Source organism: Rattus norvegicus, chromosome 5 (genome assembly GCF_021556685.1).
Source record: "Rattus norvegicus strain SHRSP/BbbUtx chromosome 5, alternate assembly SHRSP_T2T, whole genome shotgun sequence".
Taxonomy (NCBI): Eukaryota; Metazoa; Chordata; class Mammalia; order Rodentia; family Muridae; genus Rattus; species Rattus norvegicus.
The window spans coordinates 156830868-156858074 of record NC_141538.1 but is presented as its reverse complement, the minus strand read 5'-3'; the positions used below and the strand labels follow the sequence as shown (position 1 = coordinate 156858074).

At 49.9% G+C, this 27207-nt stretch overlaps 1 protein-coding gene across 5 annotated transcripts in view; it reads left to right on the top strand.

Annotated features, from left to right (window-relative positions):
• Positions 1–27207, top strand: part of Vwa5b1 (von Willebrand factor A domain containing 5B1) — a 71925-nt gene that overhangs the window by 17274 nt on the left and 27444 nt on the right. For all 5 annotated transcript variants that reach the window (XR_015619752.1, XM_087549432.1, XM_087549430.1 and 2 more), the window contains 11 exon segments: positions 6669–6830; positions 8725–8868; positions 10606–10861; positions 13042–13187; positions 14290–14421; positions 15012–15136; positions 18517–18693; positions 23960–24070; positions 25985–26187; positions 26552–26666; positions 26989–27174. Coding sequence is in view for 4 of the 5 variants with exons in the window: in XM_087549432.1 (XP_087405558.1) it covers positions 6692–6830; positions 8725–8868; positions 10606–10861; positions 13042–13187; positions 14290–14421; positions 15012–15136; positions 18517–18693; positions 23960–24070; positions 25985–26187; positions 26552–26666; positions 26989–27174 (1734 nt within the window). In the remaining variant the exon portion in view is untranslated.

Sequence of the window (27207 nt, the reverse complement as noted above, 5' to 3'; positions counted from 1 at the left end):
AGAGAAGGTGGCAGCCATTATTCCAGAAAATGGCTCCAGGGTAGAAAAAAACCAAACCAGCCTGTTGGGGCTTTAGTGAGATCAGGATGTCTAGAGGACGGTGGATGTACGGGAGCTGACACTGGTCAGAGTTAGTGACTCGTGGGGAAAGTCCTGAAGAATGTACAAGGCTTTTGGCTTGCCCCGTTTGGACAAAAGCAAGAGGCCAATTCAGGAGACATGGAGGTGTGTGCACATGTGTGCATGTGTGCATATGTGCATGTGTGCACACTCAACATGTGTGCCGATGAAGAGGATCCAAAAGAAAACAGGCTTGGATTGAAGGACCACACAGAACCGTGGTTAGCAACCTGTGAGTCAGGACCCCTCTGGGAGTTAAATGACTTTTATAGGAATCATATATCAGACATCCTGCATATCAGATATTTACAGTAGCAAAATTACAGTTATGCAGTAGTAACAGAAATAATTTTACGGTTGGGAGTCCTCACAACGTGAGGATCTGTATCAAAGGGTCACAGTACTAGGAAAGTTGAGAATGCTGTCTTAGGAGGTGATGGAGGGACCACAATAAAGCAACAGGTTTAGGTAGAGGTAGAGACGAGAGGACACTTAGAGGAAAGTTTAATGCAGAAAGCAGTGTATCTTTGTGGTTAAGGACACGAACTCCACGGTCCAGCCGCTTGGGTCCAACTCCAGATCTTGAACAAGCCCCTCACTTCTCTGGGCTGTGGTATTTTGTCTGTTAAGAGGGACAGAAGGGGGCTTGCGAGGTGTCTCAGGGAGCGAAAGGCGCTTGCTACCAAACCTGACTGTCCTGAGTCCCTGGTGCCCACATGGTGGGAGGAGAGATTCAACTCCCTCCTGTTGCTCTTTGACTTTCGTGGGCATGCGCACACACGGTAAAAAAAAAAACCATCATAAACGATTTTAAGGAAAGGTAGGGAGAGTAGCTGCCTCTGAGACTTGCCAAATTACATGTTCAAGGCACTTGGAGTGGGTTTCATCCATTCACCAAGCATCTGCTGTGTACGGACATTGTTCTCTAGGCAACGGATAAAGTCTTAAACAAGTTAAAACAAAACCCCACCCTGGTAGAATTATACTTGAGAGGAGCTCAGAAACACATTAAACAGAGAGGAGGGCAGAGACACATTATACAAGATAAACAAAATAACATATTTGAGCAGGTGTGGGAATTAAGAAAGAAACACAGCAGGGGAGTCTGGAAAGCTGTGAGTTGTAACAGGCCAAGCAGTCACCAGTGGGGGGTGAGAGCAGAAATGGAGGCAAAGCGAGAAAGAAGCAAAGGATGCTGGGTCAAGATAAAATGCAGGAGCAGATGTGCTGTGCTTGTCCCCCAGAGATGTTAATGGAGCCAGGATGACGCAGGATTTGGAGAGAGAGGCTCTGAGTCCGGGGCCACAGAATGTGTCACTGGGACCTTGGACTCAGCAAGCATTAGAAAGGCATAGCCAAAAGGTACCAGGGCTCCCTTGGAGAGATTTTTCAGGCACAAGAGTGGTGTCCCCAGAGTAGTATGAAGGGCCAGGAAATGCATCTGTCTTCCCCAACACTGAGGAACCAGCCAAGGAGTTTGTGGCCCGTCCTGCTGAGATTGCAGGTTATGTACATCCTAACCCAGGAGGCAGAGCCCCGGGAGCTAAATGGGATGCAGGGCCTGGTTATGGCATTGTGTGAGACTCAGTGAGATGGAGCGTGGCCAGGGGCTGGTCCAGGGTCTTAGACTGACCTAGACTAACCAAGCATCCTCTAAGAAATGATGGTCTGTGGCCAGAGAGTGGGGCCTTGCTACAGGATAAATGAGACGTTTGGGGACTCGGTGACACACACAAGAATGGAGCCCAATGACTTCAGCCTCAAGGGTTCCTCAGAGAAGTCGCGGGGGGAATCTGGTGACTACTTGTCTCCCTCAGGAAGACCAGTGGCCATCTTGGTGCAGTGATTCTGAATGAATTCATAACGAATACTTCCTCACTGCCTTATCTGGGCAAGGCTGGTTCAAGGGGTTTGGGATTTGGCGATGGGACTATCAGGTTCTGCCTCTACTCTGTGGAGGGGAAAGAGATACCAAGGGGTAGACAGAGCAAACATTTATCTGTGTCTGCTGGTGAGATTGCTACAGAAAGCACAAAGAGAAGGTCAGGTGGGTCCTGCAGAGAAAGACGGGGGAAGGGGTTGCGAGATTGAACGAAGCGTGCAAAGCGGTCCTCTCTGAATGTGTGCCTGCAAAGGCCCAAAGTGAGAGGTATCCATGTAGGAGTCTAAGGGAAGGATATTCCTAGGTGTGGGAACGGCTAATGCACAGGATAACCAGAGAGAGGAAACCACAGGAGAGTCAAAGGAGAAGCAGTCAGCAGGGCCTTAAGATCCTCAGCGCAAGCCCATGGTAGTCACATGACTAGATCCTTACCTTCAACGCATTTTTCTGACTGCTCCCTTGAAAATAGACTCTAGGGAAGCACGGGGTGCCAGCTGTGGAGGTGACGAGAACAGGTCAGATTCCAGATGCTCCGTCTTACCGTCTGTCTCTTGCACTAGTCACCATAGTCACACCTGCCTTGTTTCCCCGCCACAGAAACCCAGCACCAAGTGTCCTTTATTGTGTTTGGGGACAGCTGATATTTATTCATTCGTTTTCCTTCATAAATATTTGTTCAGCCAAACATAAATACAAATAATATCCCGGCCAGGCAGAAGGTCATCATCTGAGATTCAGAATTTCTAAGCTCCTAGAGGCCAGTGTTGATGTTCTAGAAAGAAAACCACACAGAACTGATGGAGGGATCTTATCCAGCATTTCACCAGCGACACTGGGTCTAGCATCCCAGACTAGTCCTCTCCTCTCTCTCTCTCTCTCTCTCTCTCTCTCTCTCTCTCTCTCTCTCTCTCTCAGAACATAAAATGGCAGGCAAATGATAACTCAGAACATCCCTTCTCTGACCACACCCTCCTTCCTGCCTTCCCCGGGGCCTCTGCTGTAGGAGCCTGTTTGGTTTTAATTGGTTGATTGGTGGATTGTCTTGAGATGAGGCCTCACAAGCCCTAGCTGGCCTAGAACTTTCTGTGTTGGTCAAGCTGGTCTTGTCCTCACAGAAGCCATGAGTACTTGTGTAAAGCCAGTTTCCTCCTTTCTATTTTGGTTAGAACCAATGCTTGAGAAAGGATGCTGACCACTTTGGGGGTGGGTTTTCTCCTACCAAAAATTAACCTAATCAAGATAATCCCTCAAACTATCACACCCTGGCGTACTGAACACCCAGCCCATACTAGATCCCATCCTCAAACCAGGCTGTGGTCTCTCCCACATGGGCCTGGAGATGTGTGGGTGGCTTTGTCCCTAATCATCAGCATTTCCTACAGCCCACTGCCCACTGGAGGCCCAGGTTGGGGAAGGAGCTAGAAGAAAGGACATAAAACTCTAACACACACACACACACACACACATACACACACTCACACACACATACACATACATACATATACATGCACATGCATACACACAAACACACACATACACATACATACATATACATGCACATGCATACACACAAACACACACATACACACGCATACACACATATACATATACATACACACATACATACACATACACACATACATACACATACATATACATATACATATACATAAACACCCATACATATACAAACACACACACACACACACACACGGCTCCTTCTAGAAGAATCTCAGACTCGGCATTTATTATGACACTTTCTAATGCCACCAAGCTCCTTTCTGGGACCAGACAAGTCCCTTTCCCAGCCTCAGTGTCCTGTCAGCAAAAGGTCAACGCCTTATGAGTGTTGCGAAGAATTATCAAGACAATCTATGTGCCTGGTGCATTGCAGCACCTAATAAACTCTCACTGTCCCTTGCTATGTCTCCTTGACTTCCGGTTTTCTCTGTTACAAGATTATAAACTTCTTATCTCTGTCTTATCATCATCTCCTCAGAGGCGAATAGGGGACCTGGAACATAGTAAGTGTTTATCAATGCTGGAAAACATATGAATTACAGTCCATAAGGCTTAAAGTCTACCTCTCCTGGGAGGTTCTTTTTAAAACATATCTATTTCTTTCAAGATAAAATGTATCTATTTCTTTCAAGCTTTCGCACATGTGTGCACTGTTGAACGCTGCATTATCTCTCTTCCTCTCCGTGGTCTCCTTTGACAGTTTTGCTCCCCCTTTTCTCGGTACATGAGTATATGCACACAGCATTGCACATAAAATCTGGGAACCCCAGGTGGGAGAAGACACGGCGTCTGTCTTCCTGTGACTGGCTTAATTTATCTAATGTCATCAGCAATGGCTGCCTCCGTTTTCCTTCAAGTGACTTGGTCCTTCTTGATGAATTTTAAATCTTCCACTGAGCTATACACCACACGTTCCAGATGACAGCCATTCTGACAGGAGGGATGGACACCGCCCCACGTCATTTTGACTTGCATTTTCCTGGTGGAGTTGAACATTTTAAAAACGTCTTTGGCCATTCCTATTTCACCTTTTGGGAACTGTTTATTTCCTTAAGCCGCTTGTCAACTGGGTCATTTTATTTCTGGTTGTTTAGTTTTGAATTGTGCATAGTCTAACCCTTTCTATCAAATGGACAGATTTCCCCCTCCCCCTTTTTGACCATTCCTTCACACAATAGTTTCCTTTGCTGTACTAATCTCCTGGCATCCCAATTGCCAGTTGTGGGCAAGCATTGACTGGGTCTTTTTCGAGTCAGTCTGGCTGCTGTTAGCAGTATCCTCCATCCACACCCACTCTCTGGGTGTGAGGCAGAGGGCTGAACCGGGTGCCCTTGCTACACTATATCCCTGAATAGACTTAAGTCCAAGTTCCCTGCACATCTGGTCCTGTCTGCGTCCCCCCACCCCACCCCTACCCCCACATTCTGAACAGTATTGAAACTGGAAGAGAATGAGGAAAGAGAGTTGCAGAGAGCAGGGCGGGGGGGGGGGGGTGTAGGATGTGTCTCACTCAGGAAATGAAGTCTGTCATCTTTGCCTCCTGAGAGAGGCCAGCCTCTGCTCTGGCCACCAAGACCCAAGACAAAACACTGGAACCGGCAGTGCACTCCCAGCTCCGGTTGGCAGTCAGCCTGTCAGAAGATAAGCCCAGTTGAGAGCTGTCTGGACTCTAGCCACAGGGGAGAACATAATTAAAAAGATGACACTGGACTGGTGCGGGGATAGAGGAGACGAGGGGTGGGGGGTGGGGGCACCTGACAATCTCACTGGGGACACAGACAGGACAAAGATGGAAACACAACCTTCCCTAAGAAAGGGCGGAGTAATCAGATCTCGTCAAATAGCCTTGCAAACAGGGGGCGAAAGGTCACCAGCCGTGGAAGCTTTGACTGACTCAGAGAGAGAAAACCCAGAGAGACCCCGGGACTCCAAGGTGTAGCCTGCTCTTGGCCTCACACCTGGCTGCTTGGGAGGTCCTCAGAGTCGAGCCAGAGCTCCATTCACTGTCCAGAAGGCTCAGCACTCCGAACGCCTGTGTGTGGAAAGAATGAAACCAGTTGTTACTCTTTTCTTTCAGTTGCCACTGGGAGGCCAAGCAAGAACAAATTAGGTCCTACCTGTATCCAAGTACAGAGCCCAGTTTTTAAAACGTCCTCACAGAACTTAACAGGCTTTACTGAACTGATAGAAATAAAACATAGGAGAGAAGATGGGGTGACTACTCTTCCAGAGGTCCTGAGTTCAATTCCCAGCAACCACAGGGTGGCTCACAACCATCCGTAATGGGATCTGATGCCCTCTTCTGGTGTGTCGGAAGATAGCGACAATGTACTCACATTAAAAAAAAAAAAGACGGGAGTGGGGGTCTTCCAGGCAGTGTGGCAAATGCAGGGGTGTGGATGGGGAGCTGCAGAGACCAACCGAGCATGTTTGAACTACACTTGGGCAAGGCAAGGAATGGGCCCTAGGCTGAAAGGCGCCTGCTTCAGCCAGGAAAAGTATATTTGTCTCCAGTAAGAGCTAAGGTTCGGGGACATGGTACCTTGGGTCCTAGGTGCTGGTGATAGAGAAGGAAGGCAGGGAATAGACTCAAGGGTTGAACCCAGAGAAGTCCTGTCCTAGCCATGGCGTGAGGCTGTGGGGGTGGCAAGAAAGACACACCCAGAAGGAAGGCAGCTTCCTGATTTTGGTGTCTTTGGTGACTTAGACCCCTCATAATTAAGTGTTGACTGTAGTGAGCTGGTCCTCTGCAACCAGAGGAAAGGGACTTGGAGACCCATCCCAATGCCTTCATTTGGCAGAGAGAAACGTGATGCTCAGAGAACGAAGGATTTACAGGGATGGGGTGAGAACTGAGTCCCTCATTCCCACCCAAGCACAGCCCATGGGGGTGGAGGACAAGAAAGTCTCCAGTGTTTGATCAGACATTTCCACACTGGGTGAATGCCAGAAGGCTTCATAGCTTTTCCTACCTGTGGCATGAAATGTCAAGTGACCATGTCCCCTTCTCTCAAGACACTTTAACGCTGAAGTGCCAAGGCGAGGAAGAACGTGAAGTTCCAGTTTTGAAGGCATTCAAATGAGAAATTTAGGCTTGGGAGGTCATGGGCCTCTCCTCAGCACCTGACCGTCCTGTGTCTCGCAGACTCTGAGCTGAGCAGCCCCAGAATGCCTGGCCTGTTGAACTGCTTCACGGGGGCAGCCCTGCCTCTCACCGCGTCTGACGTCACCTCCTACGTCAGCGGCTATGCCCTGGGCCTCACGGCCTCCCTTACCTATGGCAACCTGGAGGCTCAGCCCTTCCAAGGTAAGAACCTGTGTGGATTTCCTGGGCAATTCTTCTCTACGCTGAGCCCCGTCCCATGCTTTACTAGCTGGCTGACACGGGGCGAGTGCGTGACCTCTCTGTGCCTGCTTCCGCATCTATAGAGTGGCATTTCCAGGTCTGCCCCACAGGTGTGAAAGCGAAGGAGGGATGGAAACAAGAAGAATGGAGATTTGAGCGGAGGTGTGGTTTCGCGGGGGCGAGGGGGGTAGAGGAAGTAGCCATGTCTAAAGATGTGCTGCACTGACCGGAGATGGAGCTGTGACTCATCACTGGGGGGGTTGTCAGGGTAAAGACACGGATGGCCGCCACACACCTCTCCTTCCCCAAGTAAGGGAAAGCCAGGGGTTAACTCTCCCAAACCTTTTTTTTTTTTTTTTTGCTTGCTTTCTTATTTGATTGCTTGGTTGGAGTTTTTCGTCGGTTGGTTGGTTTTGTTTCGTAGACAGTGTATTATTATATAGCTTTATATAGCTCTACAGCTCTGGTTCTCCCTATGTAGTCCTAGCTGTCCACAAACTCTCAGCAATCCTCCTGCCTCACCTCCTAAGTGCTGGGATTACAGGCGTATACCACCACATCCCACCAGGATTCCCTTCTTGGAGTCTCCTAATGCTTAACCCATTCTCCCTGTCCCTGTCCCCAAACTCTGCCATCACTTCAGTGCTGCCCTGGGGACCAACACTGTCTGAAAGGGACCCACAGGGGAACTTTATTCTCCTCAGGGATTTGGGTGAACAATTGGCCTCCCTCTTCTGTTTGAGGGAGCCTAGAGTTAGAGACTGAAAAACAGAGCCTACCTTGGCTCTGAAGACGAAGTTACCGAGATGCTCAGAGACAGCCCCTCAGCTTTGCGCTCACAGGAGGGACAAGTGTTCCCATTTTACAGATAAGGAAACTGAGTCTCTGGAGGACAGGAAGTCAGGGTTTGTGGAGGTCTCACCCTGGTCCCAGCACCGTGCAGTTTCCATATCTGAAGGAAATGACTTGGGACTTTCAAACAGAGCATCACTTAGGATTTGAAGAGAAACGCAGAATCCCAGGCTCCGTCCCAAATGAGTTCAAATCCAAATACAGGCAAGACCTCCAAGTGGCTAGCACACACGTCATGCTGAAGAAGTTCAGCTCTAAAAGAGATACCCGGACCTGTTGATGCATGCTTGTAATCTCAGCTACTCCAGAGGCTAAGACAGAAGGGTTGAAAATTCAAGGTCTAGGAGGGCCATGTAGCAAGTTCAAGGCTAGCCTGGGCAACTTAGTGAGAGCCTGTCTCAAAATTAAAACTAACCAAGAGGGGTGAGAATTTAAATCAGTGGCAGAGCTCTAGTTTAGCTTGTGAGAGGCCCTGGGATCAACCTGTAGCACCACAGAGGACAAACTGGATATGAAATGTGTGGCACCCGTGTGGTGGGGGACATAGCTTAATAAACAGCACCGTGAGACTTGCTATGGTTGCCTCATTTGTAGATGGGGTTACTAAAGGCTTAGAGATGAATGCCCTGTCCAATGTAGCAGAGTTGGGGAACAAGAAAGGGCTGGATTTGAACCCTTCTCTAGCCTTTCCACAGTCCCACCCTTTGTTGGTGCCAGTGGCAAACCAGTGGCCATGAATCAAATTCGCCACCCAGATATTTACTATTAGGGCCTAGACACAGCCTACGTGACAGCTGCAGTTTTTATTTTCCTTGAAAACCAGACTTTCGGGCCCCAGCAAGAGTAAGGACTGGTGGAAACTGGACACAGCTGCCCTCTGCTGCCCATCCCCAGCCCAGCTCTGCTCTGTCCCCTCAGGGGCAGTAAGTACAACCCACCTAGCAGGCCCAAGGCCTGTAGGATGGCGCTGAGCACTCCTTGATGCCGGGCCCTTCTCCATCAGGTCTCTTCGTGTATCCGACGGATGAGTGCACCACAGTGGTTGGTTTCGAAGCCGTCATTGCTGACCGAGTTGTGACCATACAGCTCAGAGACAAAGCCAAGCTGGACAGAAGCTACTTGGATGTCCAATCCGCCACTGTCACAGGTAAGACCTCAGGACCATTGTCGAAGCTGGCCTAGTTGGAGGTCACCTGAGCTAGAGAGCCTCAGGCACAAGGCAGCATGGGACGTGTTAGCGAGTGCTGAACAACAGCCAGGGATCCTGAGGTAGAATTGCATGACCTTGAGCCGATTGTGAGCTTCTGCACACCTCAGCTTCCTGGTCTCTAAAGCAGCCCACTGTTCTTCAGGGTGTGACGAGGATTAGAAAGGGGCAAGTTACGGCTCATTCTGTCTCAGAGGCTGTGTGGAGTGAGTCCCACCAGGGGCTGCTTCCGATCCTGCTTTTCACAAATGGTATGATCTTGGATAAGACGTAAATCGTGTCTGAGGACTGGGGAGATGGCCCGACAGTAAGAGAGCTTGCTGCACAGCGTGAAGACCTGAGTTCAGTCTTCACACCCAAATCAAAAGTTGGGTGTGGTCGTCTCCACCTATGACCCCAGCACTGGAGGGGGCGGAGACAGAGTATCCCTGGAGTTTGCTGATTAACCAGTTTAGCCCAAAATCCTCAGGCTCCAAGTTCAGTGAGAGACCCTTCGTCTAGAGAATAGTAGAGAGCTGGGTGTGGTGGCACACGCCTTGGATCCCAGCACTTGGGAGCCAGAGGTAGGTGGATCTCTGAGTTTGAGGCCAGCTTGGTCTTCAGACTGAGTTCCAGGACAGCCAGAAACCCTGTCTTGAAAAGAGAGAGAGAGAGAGACAGAGACAGAGACAGAGACAGAGAGAAAGAGGCAGACAGAGAGACAGAGAGAGACAGAGAGAGAGACAGACACAGACAGAGACAGAGAGAGACAGAGACAGAGAGAGAGAGAATGTAACAGAGGAAGTCACCCAGCATCCCCTCTGGCTTTGCACTCCGGGTGCCTGCACCTGTGTACAAACACACACACACACACACACACACACACACACACACACACACACACACACATCTGTAAAATGGAATAAACAATCAGACCTGCCCGAGCTTAAAATGGCGCATACCAAGAACTTAAGCCACAGTAAGTTCTGGAAGCATAGCTAATGATTCCTGCTAGCGAGGAAACGCAGGCTCAGAAAGAGGCAGTAGCAGACTGAAAGCCGCACAGCATGTTAATGGCTTGGTCTGTACCAAGTAGGATGTGATGTAAGCACATGACGTAATCAGATCATTGGCTGTTCTGGATCCAAATGAGGCTGGAGATGTTAGCGTGAGCATCCAGACACGCACTGGTTTGTTTGTCTTTTTTAATCGACACTGAGAATGGTACCTTCTGATGTGTCTGTTGTGAAAGGCCCTGATGACATTAGAGGGGGGGAAGGGAATCTGACTGGGCACCCAGGAGGATCTCATGGGGTGGTGGTAGTTGATGGGTGGGTAGGACTAGCCCAATGGGACTTGGAGAAATGAGCCTTTTGGATGAAAATGAAGTTCATCAGCAGAATTGGGAGTGCTTCAGCCGGGGTCTGGGTGGGGTTTTCGGGGTGATCCTCCTGGTGGGGGTGCTCTGTGGTTCTGAGTTTCCTGATGGAAATCCACAACCTCCAGTCAGACTCATGGGGGTGCAGATCCAAGCCGGTGAGCTAATAACTGGCTGGGCAGATTAAGCAAGGCAACCTTCCATACGGGGCCTCAGTTTCCCCATCAGCAAAAGGAGGCTGCTCAAAGCTACCCCACATCCAGTTTAGAGGGGCTCAGAGATAAGGTCTGAACAGCACCTGAAGCCAATCTGGCACTTAGGGAACCTTCCAGAAGAGGAGATTCCCATCACACCGGGAAAGGTGACCTTGGATGAGGATCTGGAGCGGATTCTGTTCGTGGTCAACCTGGGGACCATTGCTCCCATGGAAAATGTCACCATCTTCATCAGTACCTCCTCGGAACTCCCCACGCTACCCAGCGGGGCCGTGAGGGTCCTTCTGCCGGCCATCTGTGCCCCGACCGTGCACCCATTCTGCGCCCACAGGTTTGGCTCCTCCAGACAACAGCCACGAGGGTAAGGAGGCTCTACCCAGATCAGGACCTGGTCGGGGCAGCAAGGAGGAGACAGGGAGGGGCAGGGGAAGCTTTCGGGCCCTCTTTCAGAGTTCCAGAAAAATCTCTCTGTAAAGCTTCATCTTGGTACTGACAGAAGTACAAGGTTTTGGAATCCCCAAGGGTTAATTTTCAATGCACTTAAGAGGGATTTTTCTTTCTGACTCCTTACTGTGTGGTAAGCCCTACAACAGAGTGTTAAGGAGAAGGAAGGGATAATACAGCTTGGTTGTTGCTGTTTAGAAACTTGGGGGGGCGGGGAGGCAGGCTTGGTGGCCTTCACCTTTAATCTCAGTACTCAGGAGGCAGAGGCAGGCGGATGGGTCCTGGTGAGTTCAAGGCCAGCTTGGTCTGCGCTGTGAGTTCACCAACAGCCAGAGCTACACAGCAGACACTCTGCCTCAAAACCAGCAACGAAAGTTGAAGAGCTCATATCATCATGCAACAGTCACGTGATTTCTTATGCATGCGCTTGGACACATGACTAGGTGTGGAAAAACTGTGGCTGGGGAGAACTCCTCTGGGCTAAGAGGATGAAGAAGGGGTCCCAACCTGGGTATCCAGAGACCAGGTTAGGCTTCACCGACATCTTGACAGTGAGGATGGGGTCCCTAGGGAAGAGCTGACTGGAGCAACAGGTAACAGGCTGCAAGGCCAGGAGAGCAGGGCAGAAGGAGTGGGACTGCTGCTTTATCTAGAAGAGACTAAGATTCTTGAGAATCTGTAACACACACACACACACACACACACCAGTTACGTTCTTCTTCCTCCTTCTGCCTCCTCCTCCCCCATCCTCCTCTTCTTCCTCCTTCTCTTCCCCCTCCTCCTCTTCTTCCTCTTCTTCCCCCTCCTCCTCTTCCTCTTCCTCCTCTTCCCCTTCCTCCTCCTTTCTCCTCCTTTGCTCTTCCCCCCTCATCCTTTCTCCTTTTTTTCCCCTCCTCTCTCCACATCCCCTCTCCTCCTCCCCCTCTTCCTCCTGAGCTGTTGCGGATGGAGCCCAGACCTTTACACTTGCTGTACAAATGCTCTGATGCTGGGGAAGCTATGGAGGTGCCACCCAGAAGCAGGTGGCAAAGCAGAGCTGGGCGGGTATCACCAGCCCGTGTGCCAGTTTGCAAGCACTGCCCATAGGGCTACAGTGTGGGCTTAAAAGGCAGAACCTCACTGGGACACTCTGGAGTGTAGTAGACCAGAGAGCCCTAGTGAACTAGCCCTTTATTCCAGCTGGCAGAGGTGACAGCCAGGCTCTTGAGAATCTGTATCACACACACACACACACACACACACACACACACACACACACACACACACACCACCCAGGACCCTCTCAGCTACCCATTCAGACACAGGGAAAATTAGACAGCCAGCCGATGCGATGTTTGCTGGGCCATAGGAAGGAGAGGACTCCTGTTCACTACAGGGAAGTAGGAATTGGCCCACAGACCAGGAGAGCAGTTTGACTGTGCTCATCATGGGCTGCCTATCCGGGGACCCAAAGAAGTGTTCCTTATGCAGCCAAAGGAGACACAGCAAGTGTTTTAGGAGACACAACAAGTGAGTTAGCGGTGGTGTTTGTGAATGTAGGGGGAAGGGAACACATGGCAATGGATGACCCCATGCGGCTCAGAGTTGACAGCAGGAACTCCCTGAGTGACAGCCATGCTGGCAGAATGGGTGAAAACCAGAATGAAGGTCACTGGGGTACATGACAGACCACTGACACAAGGCAGTGTGACACTACAAGTCACTCGTACCAGAACCAGGCAAACCAGGCAAGCTCTGCCAAATTCTAGCCCTAGGCTTTTGGGTGAGCCGCCTCTGCCTGCTGGGCCTCAAATCCTTGTGTGGGATGTTGAGCACTGGTCTCCTCCTTTTGGGTCTGTGGTGAGAACGACAAGGGTTGAGGCACTGGGTGTGAACCCATACCTGGATCTTGACTCATCCCAGGAGCTCCTCAGAGGTAGTTATAGCTTCCCTTTGTACCCAGGCCCTCCCTGGATGAATGAGGTGGCAGGGTCCTGGGGTGGGAGGGGGCAGAGCTGTTTGAGAGTTGTAGTCTTCTTATACTGGCTTGCCTCTGTCTGGGCTTCCTCTCCCTCCCCCTCCCCCTCTTCTCCTCCTCCTTCTCCATACCCTTTTCAGCAAAGACCCACACTGCTTCGGCACCCAGTCCAAGGACTCCTATAAGAGGCTGTGTCTGGCCACTCTCCTGGACACAAAGGTGACCAACCCAATGGAATATGAATTCAAATTTCAGCTGGAAATCCGCGGGCCATGTCTGCTTGCAGGTAAGAGGGAGATACCCAGGCACAGAGACAGACAAAGAAGACTGAGAGAGACAGGGCTTCAGGCCCAAAGTCACCAGAAAGATGGGGGAGGGGCGGAGCACAGGAAGACCACATAATCCAGATAGAAGTCAGAAGTCAAGCTGAACCCCACTCAGCTGTCTGGACAAGCTGCCCCAAGTGAAAGCTCTCCCCAGGACAGCTTAACTCAGTTCACCCTGTGACTTCCCTAGGAAAATATCTTCTGGATAGTGGTAGGTAGCCCAGTCTTCCTCAGAAGGCTCTAGAGTTGAGCTCTGGTTCTCACCCCATAAATATTCAAACCCCTCCCCCAAAATAGTCAAACCCCTCCCCCAAAATAGTCAAACCCCTCCCCCAAAATAGTCAAACCCCTCCCCCAAAATAGTCAAACCCCTCCCCCAAAATATTCAAACCCTTCCCCCAAAATAGTCAAACCCCTCCCCCAAAATAGTCAAACCCCTCCCCCAAAATAGTCAAACCCCTCCCCCAAAATAGTCAAACCCCTCCCCCAAAATAGTCAAACCCCTCCCCCAAAATAGTCAAACCCCTCCCTGTAGCCTAGGTACCACCCCAAAGAGTCTGGGGTGCATCCTGCTTCTGGGACATTATAAAATTCTCTGGGTAATTCTAACGTGCAAACAGGGAAGGCTGAGAACTGTGATTGGCTGGTTCTCCTAGCCAACTTGGGTTTTCCAAGGGTACCGGGAATGGTTTCCTATCAGTGGGAGGTAATTGCAAAGCAAGATGTAACTAAAGAGCTATCTGCCCATAGAGCACTGAGCTCTTTCTTATTGCTTCTTAGCATGCGGGGTACCCCAAGAGCAAGCAACTGTCCCTGATCCCTGCTAGATCCTGTGATCAGGAAAGGAAGGACCCCTGGGCACTGTCTTCAAAGTAGTCTACGCTGAAGGAAGCTGAGGAGGGTACCAGGCTCACAGATCAACACAGAAGTCCATGTTAGGACTGCTCTGTCAATCATCCCCAGTCTCATGCTCCCCCACTCCCCCCACCCCTGCTCTGAGTTCCCTTCTCTCTTGCACTCCTAAATCCCTTCTTCCTCCCTCCTGTCTTTTGTACCACTCAGGGGTGGAGAGTCCCACTCATGAAATCCGAGCAGATGCAGCCCCATCGGCCCACTCAGCCAAGAGCATCATCATCACCTTGGCCAAAAAACATACCTTTGACCGGCCGGTGGAGATCCTTCTCCACCCCAGTGGTATGGTATCCTTCATGGAGTTCTACTGCCCTTGTGGGAAATGCTTAGTCAGTACAAGAGTTGGGGGCATGGGGGAGATGGGAGTAAGGCACCAGAGGCTTGCCCCTAGAGAAATTGTATCTATTTGGGGGGGCCAAATTCCTAGCCCCCAGGTGCCATCTACCTGGGAGATCTTGAACCCCTTAGGCTGCCTGAGGAGAAGCGCTGTGAAACTTTGTAACAATTCGCCCTCAGGGACTCATCTGTAACTTTGTAACAATTCACCCTCAGGGACTCATCTGTTGCCTCCTCAAAAACCCACAAAATGTCTGGCCCTGAAAACATTCCCCAGGCATTTGGCTTGGCCCCAGACCATTTATATAATGTGCCAATAACATAAGGGTAAACTGAGGCCTGTGGAAAGAAGGGCAGTGCTAGGCTTCCTCAGCTAAGGAGTCATCCCCTGACCCCTGCTGGTTCACAGTCAGGGATGTCACCCTCTTCTCCAATTAGGAACCCACCCCTACCCGTGAAGAAATGGCCCCTAGCTACAGCCCCTGCTGCACCCCTCACACCCAGGCGAGTGCTGAGCATTGATCTCATCTGTGCAGAGCCCCACATGCCGCATGTCCTGGTGGAGAAAGGGGACATGACCCTGGGGGAATTCTACCAGCACTTGAAGCGAAAAGCAGATTTCGTTAGAGGAACAAAGAAGGACAACATCGCTGAGCGGAAGGTGAGCCCTTGATGGCAGAGCTGGGTGGCCCTGGGAACTTGGTCTCACTGAACCATTGAGGACACTTAGCCCAAAATGGAGGACATGACTCCCCTGAGGTCACATCCTAGGCGGGTGACAGAGCCTAGAGAAGGAGTGAGAGGTGTTTCCTTCTGGGGTCCCAGACACCACACAGGGGAGGGAGTCACCCTAGCTTGTTCTTCTGCTGGGTCAGCTTCTCCTCCAAACCCCTCAATATCCCTAAGCCCAGTGGAGCTTGCAGCTAACTACAGATGCCACCTTGGCCTTATTTCTCCAGGTCACTCTGCCCCCACAGCCCCTCTGTCTGCTAAGTAAGTTCCTTGTTCTTCCTCCATCTGGGGTCCTCGCTACATGCGGGTGTCTCTTAAAAAATGGATAAAGAAAGGGCCAGGCAAGCAAGTGAAAGGTTTTCCCCTCACCTTCCCCAAGGCCAGCACAGAAGTGTGAGGAGGCACTCACTACATGGGGCACGATAGTGCTGAACACACAACCACTCATGGAGTCCCATGATCTCTTCTCCACACATGGTGCCTATCCTGAATGTCATTACAGCGCGTCTTTCTACTGACCCATTGGCCGATGAGGAGTCTGAGGTCTAGTGCCCCAGTGTTACCTCTAGAGTTAGGGCTGGGACCTTTGGGACTTACTGGTAACACTCCTGCAACAGGGCGTGGTGGGCCAGTGCAACCGTGCTTAGCTGTTCCTCACCTTCCTGCTACCTTCGATGCTACAGGGGACTGAGAAGGGAATTGTCAGGAAAAGGGGGGTGACCTAACTGCTTGTGTCAACCCCACTGTGGGACCCCAGTAGAAATTCTTGCTGGGGGAGACACAGGGGACTTGGTGTCATCGTTAAGCTAAGAGACAGACAGACAGACAGACACAGATACAGACAGACAGAGAAGGACAGAGAGACAGAAACAGAGAGAGACGGAGATGAGAGAGACAAGGCAAGACAAGGCACTTGTCTTCCGGATGAATTTGCTAGAAAGGGAAGCTGAGCTAGGTTTCAAGGATGAAGACAGGTATGGCAGTGTTGGAGGTGCCATCGAGTCCCCAGAACAAATGATGGTGTGGAGAGGGTAAACCCCACCCCCACCCGCAAGACCTAGAGATGGCGGTCCTGGCTGCCAGACCTTAAATCAATTAGCTCTGGGACCGCTGTGGCAAATGAGAATTAATTTACCACCTTGGGTTAGTTATGCAAATAGCCCTATTCTCAGCCTGTACCCTCACGAGTTCTGAGAAGGACTGCGATCAAGAGGCAGCTGCTCAGAACTGATGAGTTAGTTCATTGTAATTGGATAATGGCAGCTTGAGGAGCCCTTAGGGAATCCGGAGCCAGGCACCCACTCGTCCCCCCTAAAAGGCAAAATCAGGTTGCGGAAAGAAGCTCCCGCAGCTGACAGAAGTGGCTGGTTGTGCGTTGGGCTCTGTCATTCAAAAGGAGGCCCTGAGTGGAGGGAGCATAGAATCCACAGGTGAGAAAGAAGTCCGGTCATGGCGTCCAGATGGTGAGCATCACCTAGAAAGGACGGGTGAGGAGCTGTCCACAGCTTATTTAGCGAAGAAAGGGCAGAACGTGGTGTGGAGCAGGCGGGAGGTCTAAAGAGAGACAGGAACTGAAACAAACTAACCAAACTGATGTGCATGCGCAGAGGTCAGTCACAGACACACACACACACACACACACACACACACACACACACACACACACACACAGAGTGGGGCAACAGTTGGAAAGAGTGAGATACATGGTCTCCTTTATTCATTCAGCAAGTGCTAAATGCCCAACAGATGCCAGGCTCTTTCCCAGCCCTGGAAAGGATACATCCCCTGCCTCAGGATTTTATCTCCTAGAACAGGAAGACCAACAAGTGAACAAGATAGGCTGGGACAGGGCTTGGTACCTTAGGAGAAATAGGACGGGGGTAATATGAAGATCGGTACCAGGCAAGTGCCAGTCTCAGGACAAGACCTAGGTAGTATATGTCCCCGGGAAGAAGAGTGGGCAGAGAGAACACAGGTGCCGGAAGTGTGAGCAGAATAGCAGGATGGGGGCTGAAACATTGAGAGCCGAGTGATGGACAGATGCCTGGGGCTTCGTAAAGTATAGCTTAGAGTATGGGGGCAGGGCAGCAGTTGCTGACCGCTGTGTGTACAGAGACGACAGGGAATTTAAATGAGGCCAGCAAGAGATGACTGTGGGGGTGTGGTAGGAGAAGAGCTCGCCCCCAACTTGGGTAGTGCCACAGGGACTGCAAATCAGATCAAGTTCAGGAATCTGCTGGGTAAGGAGTGAGAGTCTGTGCTGGAGAATGGGCTGGGAGGAGTCTGGAAGAGAGAAACATGGCAGACAACTGCTGTGACTATAGTAGACCGGGTGAGTGCTGATGCCCACAGTCGGGATGGAGAAGAGGAAGGGGAGACTGAGAAGCAGACACGGAGAGCTGTGTGGATACTGTGTGGATATAGACAGCCTCAGGTGGAGGGAGTGGGAATGGAGGAAATAGATCCAATTCAGAGTGGGCAGAGTGGAGAATCAGGGAGAGGAGCCTGCAGCAGCATGTGGTCTTAGGGCAGACCCCAAACCCCAAGCGTAAAAATAAAGAAAGCCAGAGGGTAAGGACACTTGCCTGACAAGCTGAATTTAAGCCCCAGAGCCTACCTGATGGAAGGTGAGGGCTGGTTTCTACAAGCTAGCCTCTGACCTCTACAAGCACAGCCTTGGATGCACAGGCATGCACAACACCAATAATAACAAGGCATCAATTCAAAGGCTAATAAGAGTAGAAACTGGGCTAATGAAAAGCTCAGTGTGGTGTCTGCTGTGTAAGTTCAGTCACCAGCACTGACATAAAAGTCAGGCACACAGGGGTCACAGGCGTGTGATCCCAGATATGCTCATATCTTATAGGTATGAATACACACACACACACACACACACACACACACACACGTTTGATTGGTATGCATATATAATATATTATATATGCACATGTATATGTGTATATGTATGTATCTGATAGGTTTAGGCATACATACACACATACACATACATACACACATGCGCGCACGAGCAAACTGCATCCTGGAAGGTCCTTATGCAACTTGGACATGTTGAAGAGTCTCCTCTCCCCAGCAGTTAATGCTGCTTCTAAAACTCCGGGCAGAGGCCTTGTGAGTCTTGTAGGTTTCAGGAGCCCCCTGAGACTTGTGACTTGTGTTGACTTCCTGAACCTTGTAAGCTTAATTTCTTTCCTGAGTCTTGATGAGCCTCCCTCCCATAGAAAGAAATGTTTTAGTTAGGAGGAAATGGTTATACTACACCAAGTCCAAGAGTGTTCCCTTCTCCTCCAGACAGAAGTCATCCGGAAGCGTCTCCACAAAGACATTCCCCACCACTCAGTCATCATGCTCAACTTCTGTCCTGACCTCGAGTCCGTGCAGCCCAACCCCAGGAGGACCCATGGGGAATTTATCTTCCTCATCGACAGGAGCAGCAGCATGAGCAAGACCAACATCCAGTGCATCAAGGTACTGGGTATGGGATTCTGCCCCAGAAGCTAGGGCTTAAGTACCTCAGCCGTGCTTTTCTCTGCCTGGCTTCCAGAGGACTTTCTGTTCCAAAAGGCCACTTGTTCAAAATCAGTTTAAGCAGAGACACCTAAACTCAATTTGCTCCCAAAATAAACCCCTTGAAGTGATGAGAGCAGAGGCAGAAATGCTGCGTGTTTGCAAGGCGTGAGCTCCTTTGCTTTCTGCAAACTGGTGCTGCAAACTGGTGCTGGATGAAGCACTCTCCTAGGTCATGAGTGGAGAGGAGCAAGGAGGGGGTCATCCATGTGTTGTGAGCCTAGAGCATTCAGGATACCATGCTAGACCCTCAAAGTGTGGCTTGTGTTTAATCCAATTATCCTAACTGATCGCTCCTGTTGTCACTGTTTCCACATGAGGAAATGGTTCTTGAGAGTTGTAGTAACCTACCCAAGGTCACACATAATCTGCAATCAAACCAGTGGCTGCCTGACCATTCTCTCACCTGACATCACAGGGTCACTAGATGTAGCCTCTGCCACGTATCAATAGAGCCCAACAGAAAAGATTAGGTTTGCTTTGGGTAAATAGCTAAGTCAGTGCTTGCAAGGACATGAATTAGATTCAGAGGCAGAGGTGGGTAGGCCTGTGTGATTCACTGGCCAGTCCATCTAGCAAGCCAGCTCCAGTTCAGTGACAGAGCTTGTCTCAAAAAATAAGATTGGGAGTGCCTGAGAACAGCACCCAAGGTTGTCATCTGCCTTTCACAAGTGTTTGCACACATGTGCATGCACACATTCATACATATACACATATGCATACACACAGACTACACACACATGCACATCACACACACATACATACACACATCCACACAGACTACACACATAATATACACATACATACACACAGATGCACACACATATGTGCACACATCACACACACATACATACACACATATACACAGACCACACATACATACATACATACATACATACACACACAGATTCACACACATATACATACATACATACACACACACATGTCCATGCACACACACATTAAAAATTTCAAATTTTAGTTATCCTTTTCCCCAAACATCTAATGGTAGGCAGAGATCTGTATGCAGCCATCTTAGAAAAAGAAAAAAGAAAATAAAAACAAAAACAAACAAACAAAAAAAAACCAAGATACCAACATATTCAGTATACTCACGAAGTTCACAGTCTAGTGTAGCATGCCAACTTGATAGCCAGTCAGAAGACCTGGGAGTTTAGTTTGTTCTCCCTGCATTGGAAGCTCAACAAAAATATAAAATAAAATAAAAATATATATATTTAATATGTATAATAAAAAATGCAGAAGTATGGTAGAGTCCTCCTCACCTACTTACCATGAAGCCCGTGAAGACCCTCTTCCCTGTCAGGAAATCCCTAATCTTGTTATGGAATTGTACAATGTTCCCTTCTATGGTGACTTCTGCAGGTATCTGTCTCCCCATCTGGAGTTATGAACTCATTTTTTTCAGATGGGAACTGAATCCAGGACCTTGCGCTTGCTAGGCAAGCTCTCTACCACTGAGCTAAATCCCCAACCCCAAGTTCTGAACTCCTTAAGAGAGAGGACCGTCTCATTCTCATCTGTCCCCATGTGGCCTCTCTCTGTACTTCTGCATAAAACTCCTCATTCTGTTTATTGGACTGAGTAATAGATTGTAGCTGAGGAGAATGGGGGGAGGGGGCAAGAAAAGAGTGGGCTCTCCTATCACCCGAGGCTATCCTCCTTTATTTTACCCATGAAGCAAACTCTTGTTTCCAGGGCAACAGACTCAGCAAGGGGGCGGGGCTTGGGTGGAATCGATGAGACCAGCCTTTTAGTCCCTCCTAGTCTTGAACAATGGCAGAAGCATCGTCGATGAAAGCCAATATCTTTGTGAAAGCATCTTGCCGCAGATGGATGTGAGGCTGGTGGGTAGTGGCTACCTTCTGCTCCTACCCTCTAGGCCACTAGAGGTGGAGGCGGGCGGGGAGCTGTCCAGGGTTCTGGAGCGCTGGCGTGGACTTTCAGGTTGTGGTTCCCTGTACTCCGTTCTGTAGCCACACTTGAGACACCTTCTTGGTCACCTAAGAGGGTACCAGCATTGAAAACCTAAAACAGTCTTTGGAGAGCATCTCATGCCCTGTCCCTCATTTCTGGGCTAAGGAAATTGAGTCCTTAAGAGGTCAAATGCTTTTCCCAGGATCACAGGACTGGTAGAGGGAGCCCCCAAGCCTTCCAGATCTCTGCCCGGTTCTCATGCACTGCTTATGAGGAGCGGGACGCACCCTCTGGCTTCACAAAGCTCTCTTGTTTGAGTATGTCATTTCTGCTGCATGCCATTGTTGAAGGGGCAATGCCAGGATCCAGCATAGATTCTGTAACAATTGTCATGTGGCTTTGGACAAACCGATTCTCTGTGCTGGACTTCATTCATCTTTTCTACGAAGTGAGAGAAAAGAAATTAATTCAGGGAGGGCAAATATATGTCACGTGATGTATGTCATGTGGCCCTCCACTTCCTTCTCTTTAGCCCAAGTAGACATCAATAACTGATCCTGTCTGTTTCCCAAACAAACACACACACACACACACACACACACACACACACACACACACACACACCCCGCTAAGGTCACTGTGTCCTCCTCATGCAAGCACACCAGGAAATTATTATCATTAAAATGAAATTGTTTAGGAACAAAAAAATCCCCTTTGTGAACCCGCAGCCCTCCTCCACCTTCAGCACTTCAGAATTCCCTGACCGTGCCTAGTTCATTCTTCAGACCCCTTTCCCCGTGGAGTCTCCCCCTTGCCTTTTCCTAGCTCCACTCACTGGGCTCAAGGTCATCCCCTTCACAAACGTCTTATGCTGGCGCAATCCATTTGGCTAAGCATGACCCTTTCAGAGAAAGACACAGAAATTACTCGGGGAAAAGCCTTGCCAAGGATAAGGCTGGTTGGGCACGGAATGTTTGAGTCATTCATTATGGTCCATTGGATAGAAGTTTTGGGGAAAGCAAGTCTTGGGGGGGGGGAAGGAGTCAAAAATGCAAACAGCCCACACCAAAGGGGAAAGGTCAGGCAATTTAATTTCCGGCAGCTGGTCCCATTCTTCAGCCACCGATTGCTGCCAAAAGCAGGGCTTTCAGATTCTAATAGGTGTGAGTCGAGACAATCTGTACAGATCAGCAGAGTCTCCTGCCAGCAGGAATATGCATTAGTGGCTAATAAAAAAAAAGCAGATATTGACTTCCTCTGTAGAGACGCAAACTGTATTGACACTGGCAGTGCAGAGAGGCCGTGGGACATTAGTGGAAACATTTAATGCGGGTGTTTGCAGAGGAAGACAGAAGAGGAACAGAGCTACAGGGCTGTGGTGTCTGTGTGGTGTAGCAACTGCTGGAACCAGATGACAACTGTTTGCATCTGTATTCTAGAGTATTATGGTCTGTTTCCATGAAGCCATGCTGAGACGCCAGGAGATGGGGAGTGTGGAAATACTATACGGGAGGTTAAGAAACGATCTTTCATTGCTGCCTCTGCACTGAGGCGTAGCCAACACAAGCCAAGAGATGTATCAGGAGGGATTTTTTTCTTTTTATTATATTTTATTTACCTCGTGGTCATTCTGGGGGTCTGTATGGATGTCGGAGGACAACTTGTGGGGTTCGGTTCTCTCCTTCCAGCTGGGGATCGGCATCAGGTGCCATCCAGCCAGAAGCAGAGCTGTCTTCACGGAAGCCAAACTCAGACATCCAGGTTTTTTGACTCTCCACCCCCTTTTCTACAAGCACTAATACAGAGTCACTGACTGGGCTTACTGCCTGCTCTGTGCCAGGCTGAGGCTCAGACAGACCCAAAGCCAACTGAGGAATGGGAAGGCGGGGTTTCCACCCAGATAGACTTAGTGTCACTGGGTATCGCTGACCCACTAGCTATTGAATGTGAATGCTAATCAAAGGTTCTTAGGACTATGGTGAGCTAATGGAAGCACTGAGCATCATCACTGTCGCTTTCGGAGCCCACCACCTCCACAGCTTCCCCTCCTTGCTTGCTCGCTGCCTTTCTGTGTTTTGGTATAGAGTTGAGAAGTGTAGCCCAGGCTGGCCTGAGCATGAACTCGTAATTCCCCTGCCTTCAATTCCCCAGTGTTGAGATTCAGGCCATGCAACCACCATGCAGAAGCTCATTGATTTCCCCCTTTTCTCTTCCTTTTTCTTCCTTCCTCCCCCCCCCCCTCTCTCTCCCTTCTGTGTAAATGTATGTGTGTTGCATGTATGTAAAAATGCAAGTTCATGCACCTATACTCATGCATGTAGAGACTGGGTGCCTTTCTCTATTGTTCTCCACTTACGCCTTTAATACAGCGTCTCGCCCTGAACTGGAAGTTCACTCACCTTTTCAGCTAGGCTCTCTAGACAACCAGTTCTCACGACCCCCCTCTCTCCACCCACCAACGCTGGGATGACGGATACCCACAGTCACTCTCTGCTTACTGTTCGAATTATTTGGACTTGAACTCTGGCCCTCTCGTTTGCAGAGAAAGCACCCTTACACCTCTCCAGCCCCACAACTACGTTTTTAGCACTTGTATCAAGGTCTCCTGGTAGTGCGTAGCTGCAGACGATAGAGACCTCACAGACTCAGGAGGCCAAGAGGCGTGATTGAACCCTGGCTGCAGAGTTTACTAACTGGATGCGCTCCCACCAATCATTTGCCCGCTCAGTGTGTCTATTTTCGCATCTGCAGAATGGGCATACCAATGGACCCGCTTGCTTAGGGCTGATTAGGAAGGTAACATACTTGAAGTACGTCACTTGCCTCTCATAAATACAAGACAAAGACACCTCCATGAGATCCATCACTGGTTAAAGACAGGATGATGCTAAGACAGGGGCCTTGGATGAGAGCCAGATACCACTGGATTAACCATGTGACCTACCCTCACTGTCAAGTTTGCTTTGGCAGAGGGGGAATGGGCAGACCCTGCTCTCCTCACCTCTGAAAATTGGCAAGAGGTGATGGAACTCTGGGGCCATTGCAGATTAGCTGAATGAAGAGAAGTATGCTGATCACTTTGACGGGTCAGCCTCTGGTCAGGAGCGGCAGACTTTATGATACATGGAGGAGGAGTGCTAGGTGCAAATAGGGTGACAGGTGGCTCCATGCTGGCACTGGTGTGTAGTGACAGTGTCTGAGTCTTGAGAATCCCTCTCTTGTCTTGCAGGAGGCCATGTTGGTGGCCCTTAAGAGCCTCATGCCAGCATGCCTCTTCAATGTCATTGGTTTCGGATCCACATTTAAGACAGTCTTTGCTTCCAGTCAGATCTACAATGAGGTAAGGAGAGGGAAAGTCTGGGCCTGGGTGCACAATGGGCAGTGTCGGACAGAGGAAGGGGGGCATAGCATCTGAGGCCATCCAGGGGATCCTCAGATACTGCCTACCCAGGGAGAGTCAGAATCACAGCTGAAGCAGCAAACTAAAGAAAAGCCATGCTTCCTGGGGCCCTCAGAAATCCTCTGCCCCTTACAATAGAGTCTGTGGGGACATGGTGGATGGAGAGCAGGGACAGAGAACACATCTGTCATGCCCACGACCTGCCACCCACCACAGCCTCTATCTCTTGAAGACCATGGGTTCATGCAAGGCTGAGTTACAGAAGTGGATGGTGACAGACAGGAGAATGGTCCAGTGGCTGTGGATGGCTCTGGGGCTACTTACAAAGCTAAGCTTGGCTGCTATTGAGAACAAAAGCAGCAAACCTGGGCCATTCTACCCTGAGCTGAGAAGAGGGGAAAGGAGAAACAGAAGAGAGGGCAAAAGAGAAGGGCGGGGAAGGAGGAACATTATTGGCTCCTTACTACTAAAAGCAATTGAATGGATTTTTAAAATAAAAGAAATACACGTTGATCCAGGGGTGGTGGCACATGTCTGCAATCCCAGCCTTGGGAAAGTGCAAGCAGGAGGTCAGGAGTTCAAGGTCAGCCTCAGCTACATAGTGAGTTCAAAGCCAGCCCAGGCTACACAATGCCCTATCTCAAACAAGTAAGAATAAGATTGTCGACCGTTGACTGTTAATTTTTAGATCTAGATAATCAAAAGGGGAAAAAGTGAAATCTTTTTTTTTCTGATCACCTTCAGTGTACCTGTACACACTTCAGGTCAGATAGGTAGGGTGACACAACCTACTTTGCTAGTCTATCATGAACGTGTCTTCATGCCGGAGAATGTCCATCTGGGACCTCATTTTAATGACTGCCTGGCCCACAACACAGACAGGCTGGGATCTATTTACGAAGCCTGGAGAGTGGTCTTTCCACGGTCCCCATGTTTTTCGAGTTAGTCATTTTTGCTTATAGATTTCCCATGCATCTTTGCCTGTCTCCTGGGCATGCATTCAAAGCGACATATTCATCATAAGACCAGATATTGACAACATTGACCATTGCTATTTGTTTTTTTAAAGATATGGTCTTGCATTGCCCAGGCTGACTCAAACTCTCTATATGGCTAAGGGTGAGCTTGAAGTACTAGGGGCCTCTGCTTCCAGAAAGGATTACAGACGTACTTCACCACACTTGGTTTATGTGGGAATGGAAGCTAGGGCTTTCCAGTATGCTAGGAGAGTACTTTCCCAACTAAGCCACGCCCCCACCCTCAGTGCTGACCACTCTTTCCAAGCCCCCCATCCCCATGCTTGGGTATAGAAAGAGAGTCTTCCTGAGCCGGGCTCAGGAGATTATGTTCAGAGAGAATCAACTCCTATTGCAATACCATCTACCTGGTGCCATTAATACTTGGGGAGCCAGGCACCACAAGGTCATTCTAGGAGGGAGGGGGTCTAAAACACAAGCTTCTCAAGGTGCCTCGGGAGTTGGTGCCGGAGTCAGAATCAGTGTTCATGTCTGAGAGGCCAAGAACCATGTTTTTCCCTCCCTGTCACCAGCTTCCCTTACTAAGCAAGAAGCATTATTTGTGCTGAGGAGTTAAGAGCTCAAAAGTCCAACCTTTATCGGGGGTGCTTTTATTTCTGAAGAAGAATCTAGAAAGGGACATATTATTATTCTGCAAAAGGGGGACACTGATAGGGGATAAATTGCATCAAGTGGCTGACTATTCTCCCCTTGGGTGGACAGGGGTGTGGCTGAACTACGATCCCGGAGAACGAGTTCATCTTGGGGTGGGGAGGGGGCAGCTAAAGTCTCCATGCCACCTGGGACCTGTCTGCCCTACTGTGGTCCTTTCCTGCAGGAGAACTTGGCCCTGGCATGTGAATGCATCCAGAGAATGCGAGCTGACATGGGAGGCACCAACATATTCTCCCCTCTGAAGTGGGTCCTCCGGCAGCCACTGCGCCAGGGTCACCCACGGCTCCTCTTCCTGATCACCGATGGGTCTGTGAACAACACCGGGAAGGTTCTGGAGCTGGTGCGGAATCATGCCTCTTCTATCAGGTCAGCCCAGCCTGAAGGTCTACCTAGGGTCCAATTCGCCTAGGCTATCTGAGGTTAGAGAAATCCAAACCAGAACAAACTGTACGCTGTGCCAGTTCCCAGAATGCCGTGTTTCCGGGATGCTTTCCAAGTTTGTCTTTTTTTGCCTCTCATAAGATGAGGAGTTGTCCATAGCTCTGCATGCATGTCCAAGTGCAGCTTTAGAAAAGCCTGCTGCTAGTGCTGACTGGGAGTTGATTGTAGTGTGTGTGTGCGCGTGCGTGCGTGCGTGTCCATGATAGCTCCTCCTCCCTAGCCTTTTGCCTGAACTCATGGCCATCTCCAAGCTGCCTCTGCTGGACCATGCTCTGTCTCTGTCCCTCAGGTGCTATAGCTTTGGAATTGGACCCACGGTCTGCTACAGACTGGTAAAAGGGCTGGCGTCTGTATCCAAGGGCAGTGCAGAGTTCCTGATGGAGGGGGAGCGGCTGCAACCAAAGGTACGCAGAAAGGCCTCCAGTGTCTCCCAGTACTGCAGCCGTAGCAGCTCAGATAGGTCAGAGGGTGAAGTTGAGATGTCAGCCCAGATCTGAGCTCTGCAATGGGCCATTGAGCCTTTATAAAATGCTTTTCTCCATTATAAAAGCTCAGAGACAATAAGAGCAAATTTCCATCCCAAGAGTCTAAGGAGGGTTGTCTACTGCTGGGTCAGCTACCCAAGCCTGCTGTGCCTTCCTCCTCTCAAGCTTACCCTCTCACCATCTGTCCACATCTTCCTCACACTCCCGTCTACTCAGTGTTCCGTCTGACCCTCTCCAACAGATGGTCAAATCCTTGAAGAAGGCCATGGCCCCAGTGCTGAGCGACGTGACCGTGGAGTGGGTTTTTCCTGAGACCACGGAGGCCCTGATCTCTCCTGTCAGCACCAGCTCCCTTTTCCCTGGGGAACGGCTGGTGGGATATGGCATTGTGTGCGATGCCTCCTTGTACATCTCCAATTCCAGATCTGTGAGTACCTCTGGATACTTGGGAGATTGTCTG